The sequence below is a fragment of the Podarcis liolepis genome (genome assembly GCF_965112155.1).
Source record: "Podarcis liolepis genome assembly, chromosome: 13".
NCBI classification, from domain to species: Eukaryota; Metazoa; Chordata; class Lepidosauria; order Squamata; family Lacertidae; genus Podarcis; species Podarcis liolepis.
In genome coordinates this window covers 36167023-36194574 of record NC_139573.1, presented here as the reverse complement: position 1 = coordinate 36194574, position 27552 = coordinate 36167023, and the positions used below count along the sequence as shown (strand labels likewise).

General features: G+C 47.2%; 1 protein-coding gene across 2 annotated transcripts; it reads right to left on the bottom strand.

Moving 5' to 3' along the window:
* Positions 1 to 1256: 1256 nt before the first annotated feature.
* On the bottom strand, positions 1257 to 26460 carry PDK2 (pyruvate dehydrogenase kinase 2). 2 transcript variants are annotated; one of them, XM_083470064.1, is made up of 12 exons: positions 26230 to 26460; positions 21807 to 21948; positions 14831 to 14902; positions 14004 to 14188; positions 13077 to 13166; positions 11114 to 11191; positions 10522 to 10551; positions 7894 to 7970; positions 6515 to 6613; positions 5784 to 5891; positions 5574 to 5687; positions 1257 to 3163 (listed from the first exon to the last, which is right to left on the bottom strand). In XM_083470064.1, exons 1-12 carry the CDS (start codon positions 26348 to 26350, stop codon positions 3023 to 3025), a joined length of 1257 nt encoding a protein of 418 aa, XP_083326190.1. In that variant the 5' UTR covers positions 26351 to 26460; the 3' UTR covers positions 1257 to 3022. The 2 variants fall into 2 exon arrangements, with proteins under 2 accessions (XP_083326190.1, XP_083326191.1); XM_083470065.1 differs by lacking the exon at positions 10522 to 10551 and having other exon boundaries at positions 26230 to 26449.
* Between the last annotated feature and the right edge of the window lie 1092 nt (positions 26461 to 27552).

The following is a 27552-nucleotide window of genomic DNA, read 5'->3' as shown; positions in this document are numbered from 1 at the left end:
GTCTCTAAGATAACAGGGGTGGGTATTTATACTTGAATGTATTTTTGTGTTTCTTGCCAACGGAACTATCACAGGTGTCCAGAGAAGCCAGCAAGCCCCAGCGGCTCTCGCGTGTTACTCGACAGGCCTTTTGTTCACTAGCCTTGCCCACTGCCCGTGTGTGTGCCTGTGTGTGTTCCCAATGCCTGCTTGAATCAATATACACAGTCAAACCTTGGTTGTCGAACATAATCCATTCCAGAAGCCCATTTGGCTTCCGAACCATTCAAAAACCGAGGCGCAGCTTCCGATTGGTTGCAAGAGCTTCTTGCACTCAAGCAGAAGCCGCGCCAGATGTTTGGCTTCCAAAAAGTTCGAAAACCGAAGCATTTACTTCTGGGTTTTCAGAGTTTGGGAGCCGAAATGTTCCAAAATGGAGCCGTTTGGGAACCTAGGTTTGATTGTAACATCATTCATCCTCTTTAAACAATTTGTAAACCATTTTTCATACATTTAATTCGTTCTGGAGGTCTTTTCTTAACCTGAAACTGTTCTTAACCTGAGGTACCACTTTAGCTAATGGGGCCTCCCGTTGCTGCCGCATGATTTCTGTTCTTATCCTAAAGCAAAGTTCTTAACCTGAGGTACTATTTCTGGGTTAGCGGAGTCTGTAACCTGAAGCGCCTGTAACCCGAGGTACCACTGTACGATGCTCTACCACATGGGAAGACTTTCAGAGAGATTATTTTGATTACTCAAACATAACCATGGTTTGAGCCAATGCTTAAAACATTCATCATGCAAATACACACACACACGGTGAATAGGTGGTGCCATTTTTGCAAGCCTTACAGCCATGTCCTAATAATGTCAGGATTGCTGCCACTTTCTGCCACACCTAATGGAGCCCTCACTCTGCAGCTCCTCGAGCCACGAGGCACAGAGGAAAGTGATGAGAACACGCAGCGTGAGGTATAATGCTGTGTTTCTCACACGACAACCCTAACGGCTGCTTCTTTCAAAAACAAAAGAGGAGGGGAAAGCGACATTACAGGAACCTGTGACCAAGAATCTGTCCTGCATCTTGCTAGCCAAGGGCATTTCAGAGACAGACTCCAAATCTGAGCTTCAGAAGCACAAGGGGGTGAACCAAGCCTCTAACGGAACATTCTCCCATTCTACAATTCCTTGAAAAGTCAGTAAACGTGGGGCAACGAAAACCCAATACCAAAAAGTCAATCTGCAATGAAGCAACGCATCACACAACCAGGGAGGTGGGGTTTAAAATTTAATGGTTCTTTCCCCCCGATGGTTTGTCAGCGAGCAAAGAATACTGTGGCAGTTTTTTTGTGTCCGTGGTTTCACCCAGAGAATAAAATAGATCTATATATATATATATATGTACATGGAAACTTCCAGACAATTCGAGAGCGTGCCATGCAAGAGGTTCCAAGCAAAGGCTGGCTGGCAGTTGCTTGGGGAGCCAGAAGGTGAGATCAGAGGAATTTGGGGGAGGGGCGCAGGCGATTCCTGCTTAGATGAATTGGGGAAGCGACTGAACGGAAAGCAATGGCAGGAGTCAGATGGGGATGCTTTGCCCCAAACCCATCACCATTCCCATTTGCTTCGAACGAGGACCAGAAAAGTGGGACCCTGGCAGGAGCTACAGGAGAAGGAAGGAGGACTGGCAGAGGGAGGTCCTAGTCTTTGCACCTCCCAAACTGGGCGCCAATACTGCAAACAGTGACTTCTGCCTATCACTTCCACACACAGTAGTCAAGGAGACAATCCCTTTCTTCTCTGGGCAGAGACCGCCACTTGCTCCACCGGAGTTGAAGGGGGAAGCCCTCAACACTCCCCACCCCAGCCTCTCCCTCACCCACCACAACCCACTGAACTAGGCCCAGTTGCTTACGCAGCCATGTTTTTCCCACAAGGCTTTGCTACAGCGCCTCAAGCGACCTAGCAGCTCCGTGTGGCTCCTGCAAGCATCACGTGGGAATTCTGCCATTGCAAGGCTCGCCCAAACTGCCCACCCCGTTCGGGGGCAACGCTTTGGCTCACAGAGTACAGGGTGCGCAGGATTTTTTCCCCCACCACGAAGGGAAGCATGTCAGCATGAGCCTCACTAGGAGCAGATCTGCGCTATCACGAAACCATTTCAGCCAATGGTGGGTGGACAAGCCGATTTGAGCGGGGAGCCACCAGTGAAATTTTGAGCCCTCCTTCCAACGCTGGCACAGATCCCACTGCACACCTACGGTCTGTCTGCCCCTAGTGTGGGTACCCATTTCCCACCTACCCAACCCACAGTTAAAACGGCCTCTTTTTCATGTCAGTCCTCCCTAGCTGGGGAGTCATACACATTGGGAAAGGTACAGAATGTAACACAAGGGTTTCTGTGTACCATTCCCCCTCCCTCTTCTGCTTGCGTTGAGAAGCAACCCAGGTGGCCTTGAATTTTCTCAAACTTGCCTGCTCGTTTCAATAGGTTTATCTGCCTATGGTTGCCACTTCCCCTCTGTCCGCCATGTCAGGAAATGAACACAGACCACATGTGCCAGCTGCTCTGACAGTCCTTTTCTTCTTGTAGACTCCCCCCCCCCCCTTTGACTTTTCTCTAAATCTTACGTGCCCAATCCTTTAAGCTCTTCCATTTTACGGTATAATAATAATAATAATAATAATAATAATAGAAGATGGTGTGCAAAACACTTAAGTATGATCCAAACCACTCGTGGAAGGCAAACTCCAATCGGCTAGGCCAGAGGGCAGTTCTGAGGGTGGGGCAAGGAGAAGGAGAAGAAGTTCCATGCGGGGCTGTGGTAATATTTGTGAAGGAGATCTAGGCTATGTACTTCCAAAAATCAAATCTGAGAAGCTGCCAGGCTCCAGGCCAGCCACGAGCTCTTGCAGAACGAGGTGGGTTTGTGCTGGTGATGATCATCCTATGTTGCTCTTTCCCGCCCCAATGTTTCGGTGCCTCCGTCATCGAGGCCGGGCGTCGAGACACCGTTCCCTCGAGCGAGCAAAAGTCTCGGTCTTAGGTCACCCTGTACGTGGAGGTGTTCTTGGGCTCCGTACTGGGCACGCACCAGTCGTCGGCTTCCTGGATGGTCTGGTAGTGGCGCCAAGCCGATTTGTTGTACACCGGAAGCCGCTCGACAGAGTCTGTTGACAAGGCCTGGGAAAGGGACAAAAGCAGCATGGGATGAGGGGCTCCTGGCAGGGCCAGGTGCACGGCCAAGACACCTCCAATGGCAGCTCCGGGGCTGTAAGTGCCCAATCCACCGTGCCTTCAACCCCCTGTACCTGGCAGTGCCCACAGGGACCACCAGGTGACCACTGTGGGCCCTGCAAGTTGGAGAGCTCACTCTAAAAGGGAGAGCCAGTGTGGTGCTCTGCAGATGCTGGACTACAACTCCCATGATCCTCAACCACTGGCCAAACTGACTCAGGGAGATGTAGCAGTATAGATTTTTCCAATGCCAGGTTGTATCTTTGGGGTCTCTGTGTGTGTGCTTTAAAAGGTATGTGAGAGACAAGAGAGGTATGGGAGAGTCAGAAAAAGTAACAGCCTTCCCACAGTCTGGTCCTTGCCAACCAAGCAGTTCGAAAGCTTCCCACTATTTTAATAGCAACAGGAGACTCATGTGGAGTTCTCGTGCAGAGTCAACGGCTGAAGGAGGGTCACAAAAACTCCCGTAGAGGTTCTCCTAACCCAAACATGCATCCAAAACAAAGGTCCTCTTCGCCCGGGCTTCTTTTGGAACTCCCAGTGACACTTCAGGGCTTTCGGAAGAAGCCGTCAACAGGAAAAGTACAGTAAGGGGGGAAAGTATTTGATCCCCTGCTAAATTTGCCCGTTTGCCCCCTGACAAAGAAATGACCAGTCCATAATTTTTATGGCAGGTTTATTGTAGCTGTGAGAGACAGAACAACAACAGGAAAAACCCCCAGAAACCCAGAAGACAAAAGTCAGAGATTGATGTGCATTCTAATGAGTGAAATAAGTATCTGAAATAAGGAGCTATCAACCAGCCAGATGTCAGGCTACCTGGTCTCTTCCCTGTATGTAACGAGCTGAGATTAGAAGCACCTGCTGTAAGGGAGAGGTCTTACCTGTAATCCCAGCTCGTTACAGTACCTGTACAAAAGACACCTGTCGACAGAAGCAATCAATCCAGCAGATTCCAAAGTAGCCACTGTGGCCAAGACCAAAGAGCTGTCCAAGGATGTCAGGGACAAAATTGTAGACATGCACAAGGCTGGACTGGGCTACAAGACTAAATTCCAATAAAAATGTCTCTTACAGCTACAATAAACCTACCAATAAAATTATGGACTAGTCATTTCTTTGTCAGGGGGCAAATGGACAAATTTAGCAGGGGATCAAATACTCCCCCCCCCCCACTGTTAACACGTGTGGCAAAGTTAACGCCCATCCTTTAAGCCACCACCTAACCAGAAAGGTTACGAGTGCTCGGAAGTGGCTTTCCCTACCACGCCCACTTTCATAGGCACTATGAGGCAATGACCCAACTGATGTCACTTGTGGACTCTCTGCCCTTGGTTTTGTTCCAAGGCAAATGACCTCAGGAACATAAGGCGCACAAATCCTTGGGCCTTGGCTTAGCTGAGCCGCTCCAAAGCAGATGGCCTGCAGCGAACATCCCTAAGCTTTCGCTTCAAACGCGTGTTACGCTTTTCATTACCTGGCCGTGTTAACCACGCCACTGCTTCCTTGTGGTTTAAAAAATTTACCTGACTGAGAAATAATTGTTTCAATCTGCTTTTAATACTGGATTTTAAATCGTGGCAACCTGCGCCCTGGGACCTAAGGATGAACTGCAGGGTAAAGAAACCAAACTGATAACAATAATAACGGCAACTACAGCCTCTTGCGGAGAGATCCACAAAAAGACAAGCCTGTTACAAGGAACTGAGGTCCAGTGCTGAGGGCCTTCTGGCAGTTCCCTTGTTGCGAGAAGCCAAGTTACAGGGAACCAGGCAGAGGGCCTTCTCGGTAGTGGCACCCACTCTGTGGAATGCCCTCCCATCAAATGTCAAAGAGAACAACAACTACCAGACTTTTAGAAGACATCTGAAGGCAGCCCTGTTTAGGGAAGCTTTGAATGTTTAATAGACTATTGTATTTTAATATTCTGTTGGAAACAGCCCAGAGTGGCTGGGGAAACCCAGCCAGATGTAAGGTAAAGGTAAAGGGACTCCTGACCCTTAGGTCCAGTCGTGGCCGACTCTGGGGTTGCGGCGCTCATCTCGCTTTATTGGCCAAGGGAGCCGGCGTACAGCTTCTGGGTCATGTGGCCAGCATGACTAAGCCGCTTCTGGCGAACTAGAGCAGCGCACGGAAATGCCACTTACCTTCCCAGCAGAGCGGTACCTATTTATCTACTTGCACTCTGATGTGCATAAATAATAAATTATTATTATTACTACATTCATCTCTCCTGAGAAGCAGGAAAGGAACAGCTCCTCAGTGGGTCAATATGTGAAGAAACCAGGTCAGCCCTCAAAAGAAGGAAGTCACATTTGTGGGTGGGGGAAGGAAGACAAGGACAAGACCAACTCACCTTCAAATAGATGACAGCATCCGTCCCAAACCCCTCCATGGAGAAGAGCTGAAGGTCACCTTGGAAATACTTGGCGTAGAGTCTGGAAATTGGCAAGCCGTACCCAAAGCCAGCCTGGTTTTAGCAGGAGGAAAGGACAAGAATGTGGTTAGTAAATGGTCTTCTCTCTCTCCCCCCCCCCCCACTCTGGGCCCAGTTAAGAGCACATACCAGGGGCGTCCCTCCGGTCCCCAACTCTGGCTTGGGTGCTGTGGAATACATATAGCTGAAGAGTCGCTCTATCTTGCGCAGAGGGACCCCACCTCCGCGGTCGCTCATCTGCTCCAAGACAGGGAGGGGAAATAGCATCAATTGTGATGGCAGTAGGGGGGGCAGTTACTGCTGCTAGATGATGATGATGATGATGAAAAATAATGATGATGATGATAATTTATTATTTATACCCTGCCCATCTGGCTGAGTTTATTATTTATACCCCGCCACTCTGGGCGGCTCCCAATCGAGTGTTAAAAACAATACAGCATTAGATATTAAAAACTTCCCTAAACAGGGCTGCCTTCAGATGTCTTTTAAAGATAAGATAGCTGCTTATTTCCTTGACATGTGATGGGAGGGCTTTCCACAGGGTGGGCGCCACCACTGAAAAGGCCCTCTGCCTGGTTCCCTGTAACCTCACTTCTCGCAGTGAGGGAACCGCCAGAAGGCCCTCGACGCTGGATCTCAGTTTCTGGGCTGAATGATGGGGGTGGAGACGCTCCTTCAGGTATACTGGGCCAAGGCCGTTTAGGGCTTTAAAGGTCAGCACCAACCCTTTGAATTGTGCTCGGAAACTACTGGGAGCCAATGCAGATCTCTCAGGACTGGCGTTATGTGGTCCTGGCGGCCACGCCTTCTGAAAGATTTCCTTCTGAAACTCCTCCCTTCCCAGTTTCCCTGCTTACCCTGATGGAGAGGTCTTCTTGGCCCAGCGACACCATCACCTTGATGGGTGGTAACGTGAGGCTGGACTCGTGGCTTTCTACGGTGGCTCTCATGGCATTCTGGAAGGCAATGGAAAAACAAGGTTTCCCCTAGCCAGACTTTTCTAAACCAGACCTCCCTGCACCACTGGGTTGAATATTTCAGCTTTCAAATTCCAAAAAATGTTGCAACAAGACTTGGGCATTCAAAAGACACTTTGGTTGAATTAATATAATTTAGCGTTGCTCGGTAAGTAAACAGCAGGTAAACTTGCATAGAAATCATTAAAAATGATCCTCAAGTACTTGCAGTTATATATTATTATTATTAGTTAGCATGACCTGACATTTTCAGAAGGTAAAATCAAAATTACTTGGTTTTCTAAAAGCAGCTTAGGTGATTCTTCATCAAACCTAGACTTAGCAAGCTAAACACTGTCCAACCACAAAAGTAACAGAAGACTGGAATTCCTCACACCCAAAAGCATATTTTTAAGACTGAATAAATTTGGAAGAATTAAGAATTAAGCTTCACGCCCCTAAAAGGGAACACCCAACTGCCACAGGTTTGCTTCCTGCAGTTAGAATGTACCTCAGCAGTCGGCCATTAAGGACAACAAGGAAATGCATACTGGGGGGAAAATGGCCGACTGCCATCAAGGTAACTCAAGCAGGTAACTCGCTATGGATCCACAAAGGGATTAGGATTCCACTGGAAAAGTCAGGCGACAGTTTCCTCCAATTGCTCTTTTGCTCAGTAATATTTATTGTATTAAACAGACATGCGCGTTTGAGAATTTTTTAAAAAACGGTTATTAATCTCCTAAGTGTGACTTTGATTTATCGAAAGTACCAAGACTGCTTCCCATGCCAGATTAAGTGACGAAAAGAGGGACTTCCAATGACTGGTATTAGCAATTGTATTATAATTGGCATTGTTATAATGAGGCTATTATTGGACTGTAATAAATAGATAAATAATAATTATTATTATTTATACCCTGCCTATCTGGCTGCGTTTCCCCAGCCACTCTCGGCGGCTCCCAACAAAATAGTAATAATAATTTTAAAAGCTATAAAACATCAATAATTAAAAACTTCCCTAAACAGGGCTGCCTTCAGATGTCTTCTAAAAGTCAGAGAGCTGTTTATTTCCTTGACATGTGATGGGAGGGCGTTCCACAGGGAGGGCGCCACTACCGAGAAGGCCCTCTGCCTGCTTCCCTGTAACCTCACTTCCCGCTAGGAGGGAACCGCCAGAAGGCCCTTGGCGCTGGACCTCTGTGTCTGGGCTGAACAATGGCGGTGGAGACGCTCCTTCAGATATTATTATTATTATCAAAACCGCAGGGAAAAATTACCTTGAACAGTTCGAAGAGCATGTGGTACAGGTGAGACGGGACATAGACCATGTGGATGGACTGGTCAGGTTGGTTAGCTAGGAAGCAGGAGAGGAGAGGTCATTGAAAGCACAACGGCTGCTATTCTCTACCTTCCCTTCCACCAACCCGCCACGTGCAAGTCGCCCATGCTTCCTGCTGCATTTACCTGCCAGTTTTCAGAAATGCTGCTTTAGCCACACAGATTCCATGTTCAAGGTTAGATGTTCTGGCTCATGTCAGGTGCTGCCCCCAAGACACCACACCCCCAACGCCGTCATGCCAAAATACAGGATGCCTCAGCCACTCAATCAAGCAAAGAAGGGCTCACAAGCAGAGGAGACCCCTTGCATTTCTCTGCTCCCTGAAGCCTTTCCCCTGGCTCCTAGTTTTGCTCCCTGGGTGGCTGGGAGCCCTCCAAGACTTCCTTCTTTTAGTTCCCCATCAGGCTGACATTGGGACGCGGGTGGCGCTGTGGGTTAAACCACAGAGCCTAGGAATTGCCGATCAGAAGGTCGGCGGTTCGAATCCCCATGACGGGGTGAGCTCCCGTTGCTCAGTCCCTGCTCCTGCCAACCTGGCAGTTCGAAAGCACATCCAAGTACAAGTAGATAAATAGGTACCGCTCCGGCGGGAAGGTAAACGGCGTTTCCGTGCGCTGCTCTGGTTTGCCAGAAGCGGCTTAGTCATGCTGGCCACATGACCCGGAAGCTGTATGCCGGCTCCCTCAGCCAATAAAGCGAGATGAGCGTCGCAACCCCAGAGTCGGCCACGACTGGACCTAACGGTCAGGGGTCCCTTTACCTTTACCGGCTGACATGTCAGCGTTTCTATTGCTCTTCACAAGTCCTCCTCCCCCCCCCGACACACTTTGACATGCACAAAACTGCTCCCATTTCCCACAAGCACAATCCCCAAATGCCTCTACAGTCGTACCTCGGAAGCAGTGCCGGATTTACGTATAAGCTAAACAAGCTATAGCTTAGGGCCCCACTCTCTTGGGGGCCCCAAAAAAATTAAAGGAAAAAACAACAACTGGATGTACATCTGGATGTACTTCTGGGTTTGCGGCATTCAGGAGCCAAAACATTCGAGAACTAAGCTGTTTGAAAACCAACGTACAACTGTACAGTGGTGCCCCGCAAGACGAATGCCTCGCAAGACGGAAAACTCGCTAGACGAAAGAGTTTTCCGTTTTGGAGGTGCTTCGCTAGACAAATTTCCTATGGGCTTGCTTCGCAAGACGACAATGTCTTGCGAGTTCCTGCGGGTTTTGTTTCCTCCCCCCCCCCTTTTTCTAAGCTGCTAAGCCGCTTATCAGCTGATCTGATCAGCCTAAAAGCCGCTAATAGCGCTAATCCGTCAATGGGCTTGCTTAGCAAGACGAAAAAACCGCTAGACGAAGAGAATCACAGAACGGATTCTTTTCGTCTTGCGAGGCACGACACTGTATGTAATTCTAGTTCCTGCAGAAGCATCAGATTTTGCAAGCTAGTATAAAGCAGCGTTGGAGGTTATGCACGTTTATTCAATGGCAGAATGCAACCATTTGGCTGTCTGATATCAAATGTGTGCTGATATGTGTTCCCCTTTCATGAGCTGGACTCTCCATCCCCCCCCCCCCCAAATACTATTGAATGGTTGGGAGGGTCCACTTGCGGGCTAAATGCTTTTACCATCCTGAGCAGAGTGCCGCTGAAACAGACCAATCCCTCCAATCAAACATCGTGGGCCGAACAGATGCCTCTGGAAAGCCCACAAGCCAAGCATGAGTGCAACAGCCCTCCCATTCAAACTCAAATCCGGGGTATACTGCTCTTGAACATGGAGGCTTGATCAATTTAGCCACTGCAGCTTCATAGTTTTGGGCAGATTTCTCCTACGTGAATTGGGGTTGTCTGCTGTTAGTTAGTGGAACTTGGATGCTTTAATACATGGGTGATGAAAGTGGTTTGTTTACCCCTTGGTGATACCTGAGAAGCAGAACCACTATCTGCCCCTGTCTAGTTTATCTTGCTTATCTCCCACCGCAAACCCAGAAAAAAAGAGACCTATTGCTAATAAATTGTAGGGCTCTTCCTTCTTTCCAGAATGAACACGATGGGCTGCATAACTGTGAGGGAGAGATTGTTTGACTGCAAATGACCACTGAAAAATAGCAAACGAGAGCTTGTGTTTTTCTGTCTTTTATTATTTCAAGATCAGTATTTGCGTTCTGTCAAAAGGCTGCTCTGTATTTTATTAGAAAATACTGGAAAAGTGCAAAACCAATATCCTTATTGAACTGATTCAGTCCTGAATGCAAATAAAATAAAATAAAAATGCAAACATGCCCCCAAGTCTTGATGAAAGAGATAAGTTAAGCATCTACTCTAAGTTGTCCGTTAACTAGGATCCCCGGTTACTGCAACTTCCACGTTGCAAAGAGCTGCACCTGTTGAATTCTCCATGCCATGCCACCAAGTAAAGGGATGGGAGCTGCTATCGTTTGGTTTAGGAGGCAATAAAAAAAAAGCTATAAGGAAGGAAGCCGGGATTCTAGCAAAGCTTTAGCCACTGAGTCGCAATGCTAACCTTCAGGACAGCCTGCTGACTGAATGATTTACTTACTAGGCCACGGGTGAGCTCCTGTTCCAGAGGCTGAATTAAAAGGGGGAGGAAATGAATGAGGCCAAGAGTTGCTCTGCAAGCTGAAAGCGTGGACTTTCTCTCTTTTATTTCTTTTAAAAAGGAAAGCTTGGAGAGAAAGTTATGCAGTCTAAAACAGAAACAGACTACCCTGCGACATTTTCCACCCGTCAGAATGTTATTACGAAGCCCATTTCCCCAAAATGACACTCCAGCGTAAATTAAGGTCCTGTCTCTGCAACATTTATGATTATGAGCCTCATATTCAGATGGAGGAGTAGCACCTCTGTTTATCAGGAAGCCTTGCAAAACCTGTCTGCAGTCGAGAGGACCTTCCACAGCTGGCCTGCAAGCACAGTACTGATCACGTCTACTTAGAAGTAAGCTCTGCTGAGTACGACAGGCTTGCTCCCAGGTGAAGCAGTGTTAGGACAACGGCCTTCGTCGATGCCCACCAGCTCTTGGCCTATGCACCCCCGGAGCACCCATGTTTCCTTTATCACCCTGAGTTTAAATGAAGCCCCTTTTCAATTTTGCCGCCCTGCCTTCTGGCTCTGCCCCCTGCAGGACTCACCGTTTACTTCCTGGATCTCCAGGTCGGGAGAAGCCATGTAGTATTTGTCACACAACAGCTTGGACATGTCGTAAGCATCTGCGGCAGGAAGAGACACCCAACATTTTAGGTTGCTGCAGGAGCACAGTCTGCTTTTTTAATAATAAAATAATAATAATAATAATAATAATAATAATAATAATAATAACAATAACAATAATAATAATTTTATTCATTTTTCAATAAAAATCTTCCTGTTATTAACAAATCAGATCAAATCATATACATTAGCGGCAATTATAAATTCCAAATTAAATAATTTCCAGGGACTCCCCATGTCCTGGTTTCTAGAGGTAATAGATTTTATTTCTATTTTGCTTTCTTGCTTGTTGGTTCCAATTTCATAATTCTGATTGTCCATCTTCATTTTATCAATTTGTCAGTCTCTGGTAAAGGTAAAGGTAAAGGTAAAAGGTAAAGGGACCCCTGACCATTAGGTCCAGTCGTGGCCGACTCTGGGGTTGTGGCGCTCATCTCGCTTTATCAGCTGAGGGAGCCGGCGTACAACCTCCGGGTCACATGGCCAGCATGACTAAGCCGCTTCTGGCGAACCAGAGCAGCACACGGAAACGCCGTTTACCTTCCCGCCAGAGTGGTACCTATTTATCTACTTGCACTTTGACGTGCTTTTGTACTGCTAGGTTGGCAGGAGCAGGGACAGAGCCATGAGAACTCACCCCATTGTGTGGATCTGAACCGCCAACCTTCTGATCGGCAAGCCCTAGGCTCTGTGGTTTAACCCACAGCGCCACCTGCGTCCTGCTTCAGTCTGGTATGTGACTCAAAATCTTGTTTTAACAAGTCTTTAGATTTAATTAGCACAGTCTGTTTTTGGAACTCTTTTAAAATGAAGGTTTTGCTGCACGCTGGTATGAATTAGCAGGAGCGGCTGCTACAAGATGGGATTAGGGAGTATATTTCCCCTGATCTTCGCCTTAAAGACCCAGCTGGCCCCCCAAGTAATAAAATCACCATTCATCAAGTAATAAAAAGAGAAATAGGAGGCAGCGTGAGTTGTATCGCTTCTGTTTCTTTACCACGGAAGACTCTCTCTCCTCTTCTCTCTTGGTATTTCCCTTTGAATTGCTCTTTGGGAACACTCAAACTCAGCTATGAAAGAACTGCCTGGCTTCGGTTGTCTGTGCCCCTGGTGGTTAGACTACCACCAAGCATTGCATGTGGGGCTGCCCTTGAAGACAGTTGCGAATGAGGCAAGATTAATTGACCCAAGGCCTTGGGTAAACAGGAAAAGTCTTAGCTTGGTGTCAACAAGGCCGGCGCCAGGCGTGTCTATCTGTGGAGAGAATTCCACAGACTCCTGAAATGGCCTGTTCTCATGTGGCAATCCTCCTCACAGCCCTCAGGTGAAGGCCGTGTTCGAAACTCCCACTGTCCTAGGTGCATTTTGTGACAGGGAATTTCATTAGCAAGGGCAGTTTCTGAGCTCTGGGCACAGTACTGCACTGAAGATTTCAGATGAAAACTGTAGAGTGAAAGGAAACAAGGACCGTTTTCCTCCTCTACTTCCAGCTACTCTCTGAAGAGAAGAGACCCTCTTAAGAATATTAGGGGGGCGAGCAGGGGAAGGACTAGACCATGTGGAAAATGAACATAATACAGTGGTACCTCGGTTTCCGAACGTAATCCGTTCTGGAAGACCGTTCGAGTTCCGGAACATTCAAAAACTCAATACAGAAGCCTCAATATGGAAAACACAATACGGAAGCCGTGTGGCATGTTCGACTTCTGAGGCATGTTCAAAAACCGAAGCATTTACTTCCAGGTTTACAGCGTTTGAAAACTGAAATGTTTGTCAACGGAGACGTTCGAAAACCAAGGTTCCGCTGAATTTTAGCTGCAGTTCATTCATTTTCAGGAAGGAGCAGGAGGGGTGGGGAGACACATAAGATAAAAGCCCACCAACCTCTGACCACATCTGAGACGTTGCAGTTGGGATCGATGCTGCCAATATGCTTGGGGTGGGCCGGGTTGGTGCTGCCGTCGAAAATCAAGGCTGTAAGGGAGGGAAAGGGTGAAGTAAACAAAGGCAGAAACCGTGGCATGTGGCAACCATGACAGGACAGGCATGAGGAGATCTTGGCGCACCAGGAATGGGGGTTGGGCTGCCCCACGCACGGGCGACTTCACTTTGAGGCGGTGACAGGCCCCAGAATATGCAGAAGGAGAAAAAAAAATTAAACTGTTTTAAGTAAAGGATTGGGAAGCATGTAGGTAAAAGGTAAAGGGCCACCGGACGGTTAAGTCCAGTCAAAGGTGACTATGGGGTTGTGGCCCTCATCTCGCTTTCAGGCCAAGGGAGCCGGCGTTTGTCCTCAGACAGCTTTCTGGGTTGTGTGGCCAGCAGGACTAAACCGCATCTGGCAGAACGGGACACCGTGACAGAAACCAGAGCACATGGAAACGCTGTTTACCTTCCCCGCCACAGCGGTACCACTTTATCTACTTGCACTGGTGTGCTTTCAAAGTGCTAGGTTGGCAGGAGCTGGGACAGAGCAACAGGAGCTCACTCCATCGCGGGGATTCGAACTGCTGACCTTCTGACTGGCAAGCCCAAGAGGCTCAGTGGTTTAGACCACAGCGCCACTACTATGATACAGCAAGAAGGGGAGAGAAGGGAACTGCCGTGAAAAACAGGGTGGGAAGACAATTTTAGATTTGTATTGAATTGTATTAATTGGATGTAAATGTGTCAATTTTTTTGAAACCTGTTAAAAATTAATTAGCAAAAAAAGAAAAGAAAGCAAAAGGAATTGTACAAGCAGTGTTACAGACCAGGAACAAGGAGGATGAGGATTGGACAAGAATCCAAGATGGCTGCCACCGAACTCACTGTGCTGGTTAATCAACATGCGGATGGAAATGCGGCTCAGGTAGAAGCGATCCAGGAAGTACTGGATGTTTTGGTTGGTGACGGGGTCGTCCCCATAAGCTTCTTTGTACTCGATCACGCCCTGCGCCATGGTGGGGACCACATCGTTGTGGCGGTTACGGATCGTGACCAGGGCATTCGTGAATCTGGGAGGAGACAGGTCACAAAGGGGGTGGGGAGAGAGAGAGAAAGAAGAAGATATTCTCAAAAATGGGAGGTAGGTCTTCTGTCTGAGAGCAGAACAATGTCCTTCAAATTTTCCTGACAAGGCAGGGGCCCAGGTCTCCTATTCTTCACTGTGTGTTAGAGGAAAATCACTTGCCCTGCCCCATTAGGGCATCTCATTGGGGGGTGTTAAACATAATTTCTGCAGATTCCTTCTACGAGGGGTCTTTAAAATATGTTTTTTGAGGTGAGAGGAATAACAATCTGCTAATTTATGTGGTAGGTCTATGTCTGATGAAGATGCACATAAAACCACTTTTGGATTTTAATTTAACTTTCTAAAAATATTAATACATAACTGCAAGTACTTGTCAATCATTTTTAATGATTTCTGTGCAATTTTACAAACCTCTTGCTTCCCAAGCAAAGCTAAATTATATTGATTTAACCATAATATAATTTTGAATCCCCAAGTCATGTTCCAATGGGAGGAGACCAAAGGTTGTTGATATTCTCCATGCAGGAAAGATGCCACATAAAAAGTGCAGTGATGCTGTGAGGTGGGGTTCTTGTATGCGCTGTGCTCAACAGCCTCCTCCCTCCCCCCGAAAACCCAAACTCACTGTCCCAACGTCCCTTGGTCCTCAGGGTCTTTGTCCAGGAACACCATGATGTCCAGCAAGCTCTGCACGTACCTGGTAGGAGGAAGAGAGAAAGAAGAGTAGGGACCACTTGGATGGAAAAGAAGTTTGTGAAGAGTTGCCTGCAGCCTTCATGTACTGGGTATGTGAAGACCGCCAAGACCACATAACACTGGTTCTGAAAGACCTGCATTGGCTCCCAGTACGTTTCCAAGCACAATTTGAAGTGTTGGTGCTGACCTTTGAAGCCCTAAATGGCCTCTGTCCAGTATACCTGAAGGAGTGTCTCCACCCCCATCATTCTGCCCGGACACTGAGGTCCAGCGCCAAGGGCCTTCTGGCGGCTCCCTCAGTGCGAGAAGTGAGGTTGCAGGGAACCAGGCAGAGGGCCTTCTCGGCAGTGGCACCCGCCCCGTGAAACGCCCTCCCATCAGATGTCAAGTAAATGAACAACTATCTGACTTTTAGAAGACATCTGAAGGCAGTCCTGTTTAGGAAAGTTCTTAATGTTAGATGGTGTTTTTAATATTCTGTTGGGAGCTGCCCAGAGTGGTTTGGGAAACCCAGCCAGGTGGGTGGGGTACAAAAATAAATTATTATTATTATTATTATTATTATTAGTGTTAGGGCAAGAGGCTAAAGGAGAGGCACATATCTTTAGACCACAGAATCAAAGAATCATAGAGTTTGAAGGAATTGTGAGGGTCATCAAGTCCAACCCCCTGCAAGGCAGGAATCTTTTGCCCCACATGGGGTTCGAACCCACAACCCTGAGATCCAGAGTCTCGTGCTCTACTGACTTAGGTACACTCAGGGCTGTGGATTTGAGCCCCACGCTTGGCAAAAGATTCCTGCCTTGCATGGGAGGGGGTGGACTTGCATGACCCTCATGGTCCTTTCCAACGCTACAATTCTAAGATTCTTTGATTCTATGTATAGATCTATACAGTGGTACCTCGGGTTAAGTACTTAATTCATTCCGGAGGTCCATTCTTAACCTGAAACTGTTCTTAACCTGAAGCACCACTTTAGCTAATGGGGCCTCCTGCTGCTGCCGCGCTGCCGGAGCACAATTTCTGTTCTCACCCTGAAGCAAAGTTCTTAACCCGAGGTATTATTTCTGTGATCCGTGTGGGATGCAAGTTCGCGACCCGCGTCTGCACATGCGCAGGTTGCGATTCAGCGCTTCTGCACATGCACGACCGCCAATACCCAGAAGTAACCCGTTCTGGTACTTCTGGGTTTCGGCGATCCGCAACCCGAAAAAACACAACCTGAAGCAGCTGTAACCTGAGGAATGACTGAATTTGTGTTTGTGTGAATGTACATGCACAACAGTATCACCTATATTCCACCTGCCTCTCTCCTTTGGGTTCTGATCTGTGGGAAAGAGAGAGAGATGGCTGCATGGAAGGAAAGAAGCATATTTATTAATAATAAAGTATAGCAAGGAGGCGATGATAAGGAAACAGGCAGGTTTCAACGCCAGCTTGGGCACTGGGTGGGTGCAGGGAGAGAGGGTTTGCTACTATCAACTTGCCGCTTTTCTCTGCAGTGAGGGAATCGCGGTTTTCCTACGCCGCGTTTCTCCGGCAACTGCGAAGGGATGTTGAGAACAGGGCGAAGCGAAGCAAACAAACAGTCCCTCATCACGTGCTTCCCTCAAAGTAGGACAAAGTTCGTGCAAGCCGCTTAAAAGCAGCGGCACCTTCAGGCGAAGTGAAAACAAAACAAAAACCCTTTCCTAAAAAGGGGCAGGGGGGAGGAAGAAAAGGGGAATGAGGGAAACAGAAGTTAAAAGACCCAGGCAGGCTGGCAACCGGCCAAGCATCTTCCTTCCTTGGGAAACGAATCTGACAAGGTGCTACACTTTTCTGAGCATGCGTAGGGAGCCATGCGAGTGTGCTGCAGCAAGAAAACAAGCACAGAGTGTTGTGGCACCGTGAAGCCTCCTTTGCCAACCTGCCGCCCTCCTGATGTACTGAGGCGTTCACAAAGGAAGGATTGAACTCTGATTAATAAGAATACACACAGCGGCTTGAACCAGCAAGACTCTGGGAAGGGTGCGTATAATAATCTCTCTCTCTCTCTCTCTCTCTCTCTCTCTCCCCGAGTCTCTCCACCCCTTGGCCCAGGTCGTTTTAGTCACAAAAGAACTTTTTACAGAGTGTTCGTAAGAACCAATCAGATTTCCTCTGAGTATTTCCACAAACCCTAAGTGGGGAAAAGTTAAACTCATTAAAACTAATTAACATGCATATTTCTGGGGTAAACAAAGAACAGAACTACAAAGGAGAACATTTGGCAATCCCTGAGGTCATAAACAAGCAATATTCATGATAAGGAGGATGGCCAGGAGGACAGCGATCATTATCACCTTTATGTGAAACCTGTTTCCTGACCCTAAGATTAACATCCTGAGATTAACATAGTGGAAAGGCTACTTCAAAGAAGCTTGCCCACTATCTTTGATGACCCAGGAGCCTGCCTGGCGGAGCAACTGGGCTGTGTACGTGACTGGTAAAGAAAGAGAAATGGAACAGGGATGCAGAGGTGTGGATTGATCAAGAATCATATCAAAATACAGTGGTGCCCCGCAAGACGAATGCCTCGCAAGACGGAAAACTCGCTAGACGAAAGAGTTTTCCGTTTTGGAGGTGCTTCGCAAAACAAATTTCCTATGGGCTTGCTTCGCAAGACGACAATGTCTTGCGAGTTCCTGCTGGTTTTTCCCCCCTTTCCCCCCCTTTTTCTAAGCCGCTAAGCCGCTTATCAGCTGATCCGATCAGCAGATAAGCCGCTAAAAGCCACTAAAAGCCGCTAATAGCGCTAATCCGTCAATGGGCTTGCTTCGCAAGACGAAAAAACCGCTAGACGAAGAGAATCACAGAACGGATTCTTTTCGTCTTGCGAGGCACCACTGTAGTTTAAACCCAGTCAACGCAATGCTTTCATTGCTGACACAGATGGCTTACTCTATATTTGTTATAATTCCTCATAGCAATCCCACCTGATCACTGCAATGTACCTGGACTGAAACGCCCATCCGTTCCGCTGGCTGAGGCTGCTGCCACTTGCATGTGGAGGGCGATGGATGCTTTAAAGGCCAACAGATTTATTGTGGCATCAGGTTCCAAGCACAGACCTCACCTGTTCTCTTGTATGTTTACAGAGGTACCTCAGGTTACAGACCCTTCAGGTTACAGACGCTTCAGGTTACAAACTCCGCTAACCCAGAAATAGTACCTCGGGTTAAGAACTTTATCTCAGGATGAGAACAGAAATCGTGCGGTGGCGGCGGGAGGCTCCATTAGCTAAAGTGGTACCTCAGGTTAAGAACAGTTTCAGGTTAAGAACAGACCTCCGGAACGAATTAAGTTCTTAACCTGAGGTACCACTATATTTCTTAAGAGTCAGCCGCCAGGTTCACCCACCCAGAGGCTCACAGCTGCTGAAAGTGTTTTAGAGCACAATCTGGGCGTTTGAAACTACATGACAATCCCTCCCCAGCCCCGTTGAGACAGGCCACATCCCTCCTCAATGCCTTAGAATATTTAAAAATATTTTAAAAATCGGATTTTTTAAAATTTAAATTGGATTTTTAAAATAAAATGCTTTTGGAGGAAAAATCTTTCTAAAGATAGTTTTCTATTTAAGTTACATTATAGTCCAGAGGCTATTCATCAGGGAATAAGGATTTGTTTTAAGTTTTTCATGTGTGCTAAAACTCAAGTCGGTTTTTTTAAAAAACAACAATGTTTAACCACATCAGTTAACAAACATGGATACATATGCTATAATGTTACTGTTTTAGTTAAATAAATTGTTTAAATTGTTATTAAGGAAATGATTGTTTTTCTCCTTCCAGTAAAGTACAGCAGAAAAGTTGTCCAAATATAAAGAGTTAACTTATTAAACCTGACAATAATTTCGTAATTATCTACGTGTTTCTAACAGTATAACCAAATCAGTAATTTTTGATATAACTGTAAAACTACTCTGAAAATTTATTATTCCAAAAATAAACTGGTTGTAAATATTAAGATTATACCAGCAAGAGTGAGTCTATCTGTAAAAAAATGATTTAAATCAAGTCTTCCTGACTAGTGATTTAAATCGTGATTTAAATCAATTTGATTTAAATCAAATCCACCCTGCTTAGAACCTATTTCCACTCTGACACACAGACAGACACAAACACACTTTTGAGGATCAGGGCAAGAAAAACACTGCATTATCCTATGTGCTCCAAATCATTATTCCTAAACACATCTACATGACCCCAAGCAGCCAGTCCCATTACTGCAGGAGGCCAGCACGGCTGATGGGAGTTGTAATTCAGGGGATGATGGGAGTTGTAGTCCAGCAACATCTGCTGGTCCCTCTGCTGTTTCTTGTTTCTCTCACATAACAGCTCCCTGATCTCCACCAAAACCACCGGTGTCCTTCTAACTCAGAGCAGCCACCTTACCACCAAAAAAAGAGAAAAGAACGGCAGCCATATTTTCGGTTTGAGAGATTGCAAAAAGCCTGTGTGCTTCCAAGGCAAAACGGGGGGGGGGGGGGGGGAGAGCACCTTGACAACTCAATTATTGAAATGTAAGCACTTGTGGAGGGACACGGGTGGCGCTGTGGGTTAAACCACACAGCCTAGGACTTGCCGATCAGAAGGTCGGCGGTTCGAATCCCCGCGACGGGGTTAGCTCCCGTTGCTCGGTCCCTGTTCCTGCCAACCTAGCAGTTCGAAAGCATGTCAAATCACAAGTTAATAATTTCTTCTGGAGGTCCGTTCTTAACCTAAAACTGTTCTTAACCTGAGGTACCACTTTAGTTAATGGGGCCTCCCGCTGCCGCACAATTTCTGTTCTCACCCTGAAGCAAAGTTCTTAACCCAAGGTACTATTTCTGGGTTAGCAGAGTCTGTAACCTGAAGCGTCTGTAACATGAAGCGTCTGTAACCTGAGGTACCACTGTACATTTTTTAAAAACTCTGTGTGTGAGTCATGATACCAAAAGACAAGCCCCGAAGAGAAAAGTTTCTCTGCTTTGGTTTTTGGGTGCCAAGATGACAATTCTACAGAGGGTTAAAAGGTAAAGGTAAAGATACCCCTTGACCATTAGGTCCAGTCGTGACCAACTCTGGGGTTGCGGCGCTCATCTTGCTTTACTGGCCGGCGTACAGCTTCTGGGTCATGTGGCCAGCATAACTAAGCCGCTTCTGGCGAACCAGAGCAGCGCATGGAAACGGCGTTTACCTTCCCCGCCAGAGTGGTACCTATTTATCTACTTGCACTTTTGAGGTGCTTTCGAACTGCTAGGTTGGCAGGAGCTGGGACTGAACAACAGGAGCTCACCCCGTCACGGGGATTCAAACCGCCGACCTTCTGATCAGCAAGTCCTAGGCTCTGTGGTTTAACCCTTCAGCGCCACCCGCATCCCTTCTACACAGGGTTACCCGAGAGTAAACCCCTTTGAACTGAACAGGACTGATTGATTGATTGATTTAATTGAATTTATATGTCACCCTTCATCAAAAGATCTCAGGGCGTTTGACAGAATAAAATACAAGACAAAACACAAGAAAATAATTAAACCAAAACAACAAGAAGAAAACCTCAGTTTGCCCAGACATATTTAAAAGGCTGTAGAGTATTAATCAGCCAAAGGCCTGGTTTAAGAGGAACGTTTTTGCCTGGAGGTTAAAACTATATAATGAAGGTGCCAGGCAGGCCTTCCTGGGGAGAGCATTCCACAAACGAGGAGCCACCACAAAGAAGGCCCTTCTCGTGTTCCCAGATCCAGACCTTACGCAAAGGAGGCACACGAAGAAGGGCCACAGAGGATGAACACAGAGTTTATATTTCTGAGTAGACTTGTACAGAATGGCTTTGTAAAAGAGCCCTGTGAATGAGAAGCCCCTAGGGAACTGCTGAAGGGTGCCGGGCACTGTGAAACTGCCTTATATCGAGCCAGAAGACCTACTCCTCCAGCCAAGTAACATCCGCTTCAGGGCTGGAAAGTCACATTGGTTTGGCAGGCTGGATACTAAAGGAGCCTCTGATCATCCTCCGAGGCCTGTCTTCATGTGTCTCTTCCATGAGAGGACTGGAGGGTGGCAACACAAGAACAGGGCCTTTGCTGCAGTGGCTCCCCGTCTATGGAATGCTCTCCCCAGGGAGTTTTGGCTGGCACCTTCATCATACACCTTTAGGTGCCAGGCAGCAATTGTTCCTCTTCAGGCAGGGTGACTGACATCCGATGCACTTTTAAATGTGCCGTGGGAGGGGGCGTATTTTTTTTCCTTTTTTTAACTATCAATTCTTTATTGATTAAAAAATTTTCATGTCTATACAAACATTATGTACTATCTCTTAAAAGGGAAAGAAAGACAGAAAGACAGAAAGACAGAAAGACAGAAAGACAGAAAGACAGAAAGAAAGAAAGAAAGAAAGAAAGAAAGAAAGAAAATTATATAAAATAGAAAATTTATAAAGAAAAAAATAAAGAATTAACAAAGATAAGAAACAAAGAAATCAAATAAAAAAGGGGGGAAGAGACAAAGTAAAAGTACTCATCTGCACAATACTTCCCATCCTTCTCATTATACTGTTTGATATAACATTCTTTTTTACACAGGTTTACATTGTATAATATCATTTCTTTCTGCTTTGTATACATTCCTTTGATCTTTCCCTTTACAAATATCACTCAATTTCTGCTAACATGGAGTTATTTGTACAATAAAGTTTTACATAATTCTTAAATATGATCCATTCTCTAGTTGTTTTTTGTTTCGCTATTCCTCTAACCGATCCCGTCAGTTTTGCTAATTGCAGATATTCTAAAATGAGTATCTATTGGTTTGTTTTTGTTCTTGTTTTTATTGTGTACGTTTTATATATATATATATTGTGATTTTATCTGCCCATAAACATCTAAACAAACAGAAGGGACTCACCAGCTCTGCACCAGCTGAACGGAAGGGGTGCTGAGCACACGATCTGGGAGAAGGTTGATTTCCTTCATGATGTTTGCCAGCCGGACAGGGAGTTCTTGGCGGAGGAAAGTGAACGAGGTCTTCTCGCAGGCATTGCTAGATCCTGAAAAGAAAAACACACCCTGCTATCAGCTGTTCTGGCGCACGCCCCAAGGGAAAGGTTACGCCGCCAATATTTATTTATTTGACTGCTGCGTTTCTATCCCTTCTTTTTTTGCCCCCTCCAGGAGCTCAAGATATTATGCATGGGTTCTCCCCCTCCTCAAATAGCCCCCACAACAACCCTGGGAGGTAGGTTAGACTGAGAGGCAGCGACCAGCCCAAGGCTTTATGCAGGGTGGGGATTTGAACCCTGGTCAGGATTCCACGGGCCACTCTGGAAAGTTATTGCAAACCAGCCTGCGACCCCCAACAAAGGCCCCCTAATCGGAGGATAATCTATAAAATTCTAGCCTTGTAAGATCCAGATCAGGCATAGGCAAACTCGGCCCTCCAGATGTTTTGGGACTACAACTCCCATCATCCCTAGCTAACAGGACCAGTGGTCAGGGATGATGGGAGTTGTAGTCCCAAAAACATCTGGAGGGCCGAGTTTGCCTATGCCTGTTCCAGATCCTGCAATTAACTATGTTACCACGTACCTACAGTATTACAAGCGCAATATGCATGCATGCGCGCACACAAACACACACACAAATTATCTATCTTCCTTCACTGTCCCCTCCATATTTATGATGACAAAGGTTCTCATCAGGGAAAGCTCAGGTGACGCTCTTAGTATTTAAGGTGTCTTAACGGCTCTCTGTTGCTTTTGCGATGTTGGAGTAAGATAACAAACACGCAATAAGCTAGCTGCTCAGGCACTGCTCCTTGAAAGTTGCTAGACCTCATGATTGTAGAGAACTGCAAAGAAATGGGGAGCAAGTTTCTGCTCAAGATTTAGAAACGAAATGGTAGATTCAAGCAGTCAGGCGCCAAGAGTTTGTATAGCCACACACTTTGCCATTTCAGCTGCCGACAAATCCATTCACCCAGCTGCTACTGCTCCATTTCTGGGGTGGATTTCCAACATCTGCTATGGATTACCTCAGATTTCAACGTTTTCTGTGTTCCCTTACTCAATGGGCAAGAAAACCACTTCCTGGGGTAGATGGAAGCGCAGGGACAGAAAAAAACAGCACAATCCTAACCACGTCTACTCATAAGTAAGTCTTCTTCAGTTTAAAGGATCTTAAAAGGTAAAGGGCCCCTGACAGTTAAGTTCAGCCGCGGACGACTCTGGGGTTGCGGCGCTCATCTCGATTTACTGGCCGAGGAAGCCAACGTTTGTCTGCAGACAGTTTTTCCGGGTCATGTGGCCAGCATGACTAAGCCACTTCTGGCGAAACCAGAACACCACACGGAAACACCATTTACCTCCCCGCCGGAGCGGTACCTATTCATCTACTTGCACTGGCGTGCTTTCGAACTTCTAGGTTGGCAGGAGCTGGGACAGAGCCACAGGAGCTCATTCCGTCACAGGGATTCGAAGCGCCGACCTTCTGATCAGCAAGCCCAAGAGGCTCAGTGGTTTAGACCACAGCGCCACCCGCGTCCCTTTCAAAGGATCTTACTCCCAGGCAAATGAATTAGCATAGCAGGCCTTAATCCCTCACATGCAACTGCTGGAATTTGTTTTCGGTGGCGCAGCTTGACCTTGAAATCCAAGGTGGTTAAAAAAAAATACCCGGCTTATTTTACAACAGTCCTGAGAGCTTAAAAAGAAAAGAAAAGCAGAAACCACTGTAGTGCATTAGTAAGAAGCACGGGGTGGGGGTGGGGAACCAGCTTTTCATAAAGAAACGCAGGATCGGATGGTGTTATTTCCAAGCCCTGCCACCTCTGAATTCTATAAATCAAACCGTATGGAAACAGGGTATTTCTCTAGTAACAGGAGGGAGGTCTGCAGACAGCAGGGACGTGATGTGTTTACTACTGAAGCAGATCTGTGGAAGCAATTTATGCTGTCAAAAAAAGAAGGAAAGAACCCAAGGTGAGAGCGTTGGGCAGGGACAGGGAAACAGGGGGAACTGTTCAGCAAACAGAGGAGGCAGAAAAGCAAGCAGAGGACGTGGGAGAAGGCAAGCTGGGCCCCATACACCCAAAGGTTTTTCCCACCGCCCCCACCCCTTCCATCCAAACTCTCCACCGAAGGAAACCTGCACACAGGTCAAAGCACTAAGCAGCAAGCTGAGCTGTGCAAGCAACTGCTGGAAAGGGAGACAAGGAATCCATTGTGCATGTTTCCGTTTGCTACCGAGGCAAAGAGTGCGGAGTTCTTTATTTAGCCCCGCTGTTTTGAAAAGAGCGTCACACACCATCCTGGTAGGCTTGGAATGAAGCACTGCAGGGAAAACGGAGGGAGGGGGGAATTGGCCAGAAAAACCGGCAAGTGGGGCTAGGGGAGGTCTTGACGCTGAGGATCCCCCAATCAGCACCGCTTGTCCTTCATATCCTTCAGAGGGCATCACACAATACTCCCCCCCTCCCAAATCACCAGCATAAACCCAGAACAAGGAGGAAAGGTCTTTGCAATTCACCAAGAATCGCTTCTGCCACCAGGGAACTTTGAAATATTGTCCGTCCTGCCCCTCCCTCTCATTCATCTCTGATGTCCTTTGGAAAAAGCAGTGTGTCCAGGTGGACAAGTGAGCAAATTCTGGCAAAAGGGGCACTTCTGAGAACACAACTTTAGAAGTTGTACCTGTCCAGATTTAGTCCAGTTGTTTGGCTTGCAACCCTGTGGATAGAGGGACACAGGTGATGCTGTCACTGTTCAGATTTGGGTCATTTAGCAGCGCTGAAACTATACGGCAAAGAGGCTAGCCCCCTGCAGGTAAAACTGCTGAACCAAATGACAATTTGAGGGGGGGGTAGGGGGCTGAATGCAGCAATTCCCTAGCTCAAATATATACATATTTAGCCCCCAGGAAACACTGGTCCCGTATTTAAGCAGAGCCTTCTGCACATCACAAATCTCTCAGAACCATGGCAATGGATTAGCAAGGAAGGGCACAAGAACTCTATACAAAACAGAATGTTTACGTACAGAAACGGGAACGATGCAGACCCCTTTTGGGGTTACCACATTTATCTGAGACACACAGGACATATTTACTTATGGAAGTGCACTCTGAAACTTGTGGAAGCACAGAGATCAGCCTGAAGTATCTAGTTGTGAAAATGTGTGTGTGTGTTAAAGGCATGCGAGCACTCAGGAGGAAGAGATTTACTGGACTGCATGGGAGGCAAAGAACAGGCTAAATTTGAGAAAAGTTGGGTGACTGGGCACTTATGAAGGTGGGGAGTTGCATGTGCATAGGAATGTTTATCTACTTATATAATCTTTTAACTGGAGATGTCATTGAACCCGAGACCTTCTGCACACAAAGTGAGCTATGCTCCCAATCTTCTCTCTCACACACACACAAATAAGAGGAAAGATCACCTGTTCCGGCTGCCGGACATTCCTCCATAGGTAAATAGGGAATGCTGTTCAGAGAGCCAGATTAAAGTGTTACTTGGTATATTTACGCAGAGGAGAGGTGTTCTGAGGTCATCTCATGATTCACCTGGTTATACGGAACTGTTTGATCAGCAACTGATCTACCAGGTGGCAATTCTGTAGGCAAACTGACCTGGCAGCCAATTCCACTCAACTCAACAGGACTTGCTTCTACTCACACTTGCACAAGACCACCACCATGTCAAACCTGTTCAGGTACCAGGGACTTAGAATAACTGAAACTGAATAACTCAACTTTGATGAAGTCCCAAGCGCAGGGGACGGGCTTAACAAGGTTAGGGAGGCCAAAGGAGATGCGGGTCCTTATAATCCAGTTTAGCTGGGCGCAGGAGGGTGGGGGGCAGCCGGTTCTCGCTTCCCTAAAGCATGCATATTATCTCACTTTCCCCCCTACAAAACACCCAAGGCAGCTAAGAAAAACAACGCAGCAACCAGTGGCTACAACTCTACATGCACTTACCTGGGAGCGAGTCCCCACCCCCCTCAAATCAGGTCGCGCTCGCAAGACAGGAATGTGCTCCAAAACTCCCCCTCCCTTTTAATTCACCATTAAAAAAAATAATAATCTATGGAGCAGAAGCAAAGCAGAAACGCACCCAAAGCTTCCCACCCCTTTTGTTTACCATTTAAAAAAACTTCTTGTCTGTCGCTGTTGTTTAAGTAGCAACAGAGCAGATGCAAAGAGATTTAAACACACATTTGTGCTGATTGACTTGTTATTTTTGGAGACAGCAGGGAGACCCGGCTGGTGGCCCGCGATAAGCCCGGCAATGCGCCTCCTTCCCCTGCCTGCCCGCCTCCCTCTGCCCGTCCACGCACCGAAGTCCAGGAACTGCTTCATGGAAAGCGGGGACGGCGAGAACTTGCTGAAGTGCTCGATGTACTTGGGTGCCCCGGCCAGCGCCGAGTGGCCCTTCAGCAGGCAGCGCAGGAGGCGCATCGCGGCGGCTGCACTGGCACCAGCCAGGCCCCGGCAGGCCAACTCAGCGGCCCTCCCGCCTTGCAAGAGCCGAACCCCACTCTCGGGCGGCTCAGAGAGCGACTGGCAACAGCCCTGGAGGAGCCGCCAACCCCGGAAAGGCACAGCCCCGCCCTCGCCTGCTCCCGGCCAATCCGAGGCGGGGGCCCGCCCACCCACTCCGACGGGCGGCCGCGGCGGAAAAAAACAAGACGTGGCCGGCCAATGGGAAGGCGCTCGGCACCACGTGGAAAAGGAAGGGAAGGGGAGACACGCCCATTTAACTCTTCCTTTTTCTGCCTGTTATGGTTGCCGTCGTCGTAAGGTGCTGTTCTAGAAGTCGTCCGATTTGTAATTGCCTGTTTATCGCTTCTTGCATCTATTATATCCAGGGCCGGATTTAGGTTTGATGAGGCCCTAAGCTACTGAAGGTAATGGGGCCCTTTGTATGTCCAGCTGTCCTTTGTCAATAACAAATTGTCGCTGTTTTTTGTGTTGAATATATGCAGAATTTATGGACCTAATAGGTATCTAAAGTCATTTGCACATCAGAATGTAGGCACCATATATATAGAAATGAGCAAACCAGTGATATTTTAGGGAGCAGGGAAGCAGGCCTTGCATCATACTTACTTGGGAGCCTAGGCAACACAGAACACTGTTGCTGTATGTAGGTTTTATTTTACTTGTTTTTAATCTTATATTTTGGAAATGTACACCCAGTTAGGTAAAGGTAAAGGGAGCCCTGACCATTAGGTCCAGTCGTGGCCGACTCGGGTTGTGGCGCACATCTCACTCTATAGGCCGACGGAGCGGATCTGGCATTTGTCCGCAGACAGCTTCCGGATCATGTGGCCAGCATGACAGCCGCTTCTGGCAAACCAGAGCAGCGCACAGAAACACCCTTTACCTTCCCGCCAGAGTGGTACCTATTTATCTACTTGCACTTTGACGTGCTTTCGAACTGCTAGGTTGGCAGGAGCAGGGACCGAGCAACAGGAGCTCACCCCGTCACGGGGATTTGAACCGCCAGCCTTCTGATCGGCAAGTCCTAGGCTCTGGTTTAACCCACAGCGCCACCCGCGTCCCATACATCCAGTTATTTTTCCTTTAAATGTTTTGGGGGGCCCAAGAGAGTGGGGCCCTAAGCTATAGCAGCTTGTTTAGCTTATATGTAAATCCGG